Raw genomic sequence first — 5,002 nt, 5'->3', positions numbered from 1 at the left:
AACAGTTTTACAAATTCAATTTTTATTTCAGAATTCTCTTTATTCCTATTCATCCGTCCCAACGAAAAGACAAATTCTCTCATCCATTCCCACGAGTCTAAACTGCAGAAAGTGAGATTTGCTGAAAAGGAGTGAAGGTGTTCTTAATTCTAGTATTGTTCTCCATGTGGAATAACTTCAAGCCCATGTTGTCAAGTGGCTAAAATTCACCGCATTTTCTTTCAAAGTGCCATTGATACATGTAATCTACGCCATGATGCAAGGGGGAAAACACCAACGCAAAAGTTACAAATATTATGAACACGTCCATGAAGAAACATGGATCTTATCTTCGCCAAGGTGTGTGGGTCACACTTATATCCAGAAAACAAATCCAAATCAACAACTCAAATGTTTTGGGTAAGGAGGGTTCCTGAATTCCACATGATCCAAATCGAATTCCGAGATATGAAAGACTCCCAATGGCCTATAAATATCTCTGGCCATTGTATCTAATCAGGTGGGAATGCAAGATCAGCTCATTTTGCATGCTACTCTGTTTTTACTTGGCTTTGGTAATTGATTAGTTTTGGCTGTTGAATTGTGATGGAAGGTTCAGGCTCAGGCTCAAGCGCAAGCTCAAGTTCAACATGCTCATACTCAAGCAAGAGTTCTTCAATGGCGGCTCCTCCCGCTTCTTCCATATCCGAGCTCTTTGACGGCTGCGCATCCAAATCTAGTGGTGGGCATTTAGGGTTTGGCGCAGAGTCCTCTAGGGCTGCTTTTACTCAACAAATGCCAGGGGTAAGCTTGTATAGCATAAGTTCACAAGGCATCTACATTATTAGAGTGGTTAAAAGTTTGGGATATTTGAAATCCCCGTGTTACCTAGGGCTAAAATAAAGAATTTAAGTTAGTATCGTGTTTGATTGAAACTGGTGGTTCTTGGGCTTAGGAGTTTAGTGTTCAGATATACGTGAATAGAGCCAATTTTTGTAAGATTTGCTAGCGAGTTCTGTTTGATTGTGATACTGGAGAAAGTGAAAATTTGGGGATTTATTTCTCCTCCTGCTTCTGTTCTATGCTCATTAAAACTAAAGCATCAAGATTATGCAGGTGGTTTGTGGCTTTAGGATTTGAGTGTTGTTATGTATGTTTAGTTAATTTGATTGAGTATGCATCAGTATTGCATGTTTCTGTTCTCCACATTTTTGCTGTAACCTATCTGCGTTAGTAGCCTAGGTTTTTATTCTGGCACTTTTAATTTTATTTTTTTTCAGTGTAAAGATATGTTAGTTAATTGATTTCATACCAGGAATGGTCAATATTTTGGAGTTTTATTGTCCATGTATCTTCTTGTGCGTTAGGGTTAAAGCACTAGAGTAGAATTAGTAGCTCTTGTTTTGTTTATGGTGGCTTAAAGCTCTTCCGCTTTAGGTGCTAGCATGCAAATTCAACTAATTTGAAAATATTTTGGATGGAGTTGTGCCAAGAAACGTGAAGGTTTTTTATTTTCCGTATTTCTACCATCTGCAGAATAAAACCTAGATTGGAATGATTAGCCTGGATTTGATTAAATATCTTGGCTTGTGACCTTAAGATTTCAGTGCTTGTATGTGAAGTTAAAAAACTTGAAAATGTATTGATTATTTGATTATTGTGTCAGGATTGGTGAAGGTTTGGGTGTTTTTGTGAAGTATTGGCCTGTGTTTGAATCTGGTGGCTTTCCTTGTCTTAGGATTTGAGTTTTACATGTAAAATAAACCAAATGGAAGATGTGTTAGTGGGTTTTTAACTTTTAATCGATCTCTCATTCAATTGCAGTTTATGGCTAGAGAATCAAATAAAAGTGATCAAGGGACTGCAACACGTCGTCACAGTGAGGAGTATAATGTTGGAAGTTCTCTCCGGGATATTAATGGTATGCAAAATTTCAGCTTTTGTTAAATGTCTTGGGATTTTAATTTGTCACAAACTCGTCCTGAGTTCCTTCCCGCAAATTAGTTGGATATGTTTTTTATTTAACAAATTAGTACATATAAAGACCCACCATCTTATCAATGCGTAGAGAATGCTATATTGAGACTAGATTACCCTTCGTCTTAGAGGCCATATGTCAGGTTTATCTATTCTACCAAAATCAGCACAGGTTTGTTATTGATATGGCTCCATTCCTAGTTGCAAGAAATGCAAACCGAGGCTTGAATTGATGCCAAGTGGATTTGGAATTGTGAGTGTGCCAATTTTTTGTTGTTTATGAATTTTCAAGCTTTTTACATGTTTTTTTGTCTTCCAAATTTTTATTTGTAACTGCGAGTTGATTCATCCTTTGGCTTATTGAGAGACAATGTTTGAACCATTCAGTGTTTAGAAGTGATTTTTTATACAATTTGTAGATTATATAAAAGATATGTCTACACACATACAGACAGCACATACACACAAATGCTCTCCGCTTCAAGATCATCCCAACCTTATTTCCTGCAGCACTGATGTTGCCAATCTGTTTCTCACTAATTGTTTTTGGCAGCATATGTCTGCCTTACCTATAGGCCAAGTTTAACTGTGGTACCTTGGTTTTGTTTGTGTTAATCTTTCAAAGCACCTTTTTAGCCATCTAGTAATGCACATTTGGTGGCATTGTTTCACTCATTCTATATAGTGTTTTCTTTTTTATATGTAAAGAACAAGCTACAAATCATGCACAAACAAACTTATGTCGCCCCTTCTATTTCAGTTTCATTTGGAATCATGCGCCGTAAACCTTTACATGTACTGAAGATGTCTAGTTCAGTGTTCTAGAGCTCAGAAGGAAGGCTTGGATATCAATTTGAATTATTTGTGCTTTATTGTAATGCAGTAAAAGTATGGCTGAAATGTTTTAGATAGAAATTTGCATGGTTTTTTAGCACTGTATCTTTTATATTTTATAGTAAATCCCTCAATGTCATTGTACATTCTCATCCACATATGCACAACAAAATGAATGAACTTTGCTCAATAATGCAAGTACACTGACCGGATTCATAAGAGTACTGCCTTAGTACTACAGATATTTTGTACTGTGAACAAAAGAGGAGGCTGGAAAGTAGTAAAGATAGAGTAGTTTTATTTGTTTTGCATCTCCTGAATGAGTAATTTGCTTTCTTGGTTTCACTGCGTTTAACTTAAAGTACATCAATTGTTGAATTACAAGACGACAAGTCAGCCTAATCACAGTAGCAACTGTACTCTCATGACGACTATGGCATACAAGGCTAGAACATAATTTTGCAATACTATAGGAGGGTTTCTTGCTGAATTCAAAGTATTGAAAATACATGATTTTGTTCAAGTCATTTCCATTTCCTTTGTGGTTGAAATTTTCTTCTTGTGATGAAAAATGTCCTGTGTGCTTTTCAAGGCCCTCTACTTTTGCAGTTTTTACATTTATTAACTTCTAAAGGGATAATAATTTGAAGGTTTGGGAAATGCAACATTGTCTGCTTTTGAGGAAGGCGTGGATTTTACATTTTTTCTGTCTTAAGTTATTGTCTATGTACATAGGTAGCAATTCACAAAAGGGTCAAAGCAATCATGGCAAGAGTCGGAGTCTAAGTGATGCTTTTCTTGCTTCTTCTTTATGTTATGGAGGGCGCGATCTGTACAGTGACCCTTCGAGTGCAAAACCAGAGGGGTTACATGGGGTCAGCACTCAATATCTTACCTTGTTTATGGTTCAATAATTTGCAACTCCAGAAATAGCAGCTTCAAGCTAATCATTTTGCATTTTTTAAAATAACAGTCAAAAGAAGATATCATGGATGATGAAACAAGCACACCCAAAGCTTCAAGAGGCAATTGGTGGCAAGGTATGGTGTTTGATTTAAGCTTGAATGGTCATACTAAATATGCTTATGTATTCTTTTCCGGCATCCGTCTTGATTTTTACTGTTACAGGTTCACTATATTATTAAAAATTCAAGTCAGGCCAATTTACCTCCTGCATCAACTAGAAGAGGTACATATCCTCTTCAATATTCTTGAAATTATTTTGATCCATTAGTTATCTAGAAGATGATGCTTATATCTGTTATGATGTTTTTCCTCCCTTTATTAAGAGTATGGTAAATAAAGTTGAAAGGGGAAAATTTTATCTTATTATGCGATAGGACATGTAGATATGAAAGTAAATCCAAGGTCCAAAAGTCTGATCTCCTTTTTAATGGTTTCTTACTTCTATTATGCCATTCTTGTTTATTCTGTAACCGGTCCTTCTTTCATAGAATTAGCAATTCTTAAGTCAGAAAAGTTGTTTAGTTTTTCAGGTACAGATGGAAATTACTAGCTGCACTAAGATGTTCCATGAATCCAACGAGTTGTTCCATGAATCCAACGAGTTGCTATCCTTCTTAAGTGGATTGCTCTGCTCTTTTGCAACGTGGGCTGCGGATTGTACGTTTGCTAGCTGCAGTATGTTTTGAATCCGAGATTATAGTTTTCTGATTGCATCAGTATGTAGAATTTGTTATGTTTGTATATAATGTAATGTGGTGCCAAGAGCCCATTTTATGTAAGTTTTCTGGGCATTTTGAGTGTGACAAATGCCATTTCAAATATCTTTTTTGGATGTCCAATTAAGTCATCTGTTAATTTGTGCGTGAAATGCTCTTGTAAAAGTTTATCTAAGATGCAAATAAAGTTTTTCTAATTGAAATCATACGAGGACATTTAGAAATGAGTTCTCTTTCAAACGACAACATAAATATAGATAAATATTGTGTCATAAGCATGAACTACTGTTTGTTATTGGTAGCCAGCTTTGGTATTAATTACAGGAAAAGTACGACAACATAAATATAGATAAATATTGTGTCATAAGCATGAACTACTGTTTGTTATTGGTAGACAGCTTTGGTATTAATTACAGGAAAAGTACGTTCAGTACATACTGTTGAATTTGTTGCTTGCTTTAAAACAAAATCTCAACTAAACTCTCGAAACTACATGCATTACTTTTAGAAACAAGCATCTTATTATGCTA

At 35.5% G+C, this 5,002-nt stretch overlaps 1 protein-coding gene across 2 annotated transcripts; it reads left to right on the top strand.

Annotated features, from left to right (window-relative positions):
* Positions 1-501: 501 nt before the first annotated feature.
* LOC149541247 (uncharacterized) lies at positions 502-4,678 on the top strand. 2 transcript variants are annotated; one of them, XM_089802259.1, is made up of 6 exons: positions 502-783; positions 1,804-1,900; positions 3,526-3,665; positions 3,764-3,830; positions 3,919-3,979; positions 4,287-4,678. In XM_089802259.1, the coding sequence occupies exons 1-5, from the start codon at positions 586-588 to the stop codon at positions 3,933-3,935; spliced, it is 519 nt and encodes a 172-aa protein (XP_089658385.1). In that variant the 5' UTR covers positions 502-585; the 3' UTR covers positions 3,936-3,979; positions 4,287-4,678. The 2 variants fall into 2 exon arrangements, with proteins under 2 accessions (XP_089658385.1, XP_089658386.1); XM_089802260.1 differs by having other exon boundaries at positions 4,279-4,678.
* Positions 4,679-5,002: the final 324 nt, after the last annotated feature.

This window comes from Cupressus sempervirens, chromosome 9 (assembly GCF_028749045.1).
Source record: "Cupressus sempervirens isolate cs-2001-9-10 chromosome 9, ASM2874904v1, whole genome shotgun sequence".
Lineage (NCBI taxonomy): Eukaryota > Viridiplantae > Streptophyta > Pinopsida > Cupressales > Cupressaceae > Cupressus > Cupressus sempervirens.
This window is presented reverse-complemented; position numbering and strand designations above follow the sequence as displayed.

Coding starts and splice junctions, on each gene's coding strand:
- LOC149541247 (XM_089802259.1), top strand. CDS start 586: ATGGAAGGTTCAGGCTCAGGCTCAAGCGCAAGCTCAAGTTCAACATGC. Junction 784..1,803: donor TTACTCAACAAATGCCAGGG/GTAAGCTTGTAT, acceptor ATTCAATTGCAG/TTTATGGCTAGAGAATCAAA. Junction 3,666..3,763: donor AACCAGAGGGGTTACATGGG/GTCAGCACTCAA, acceptor TTAAAATAACAG/TCAAAAGAAGATATCATGGA.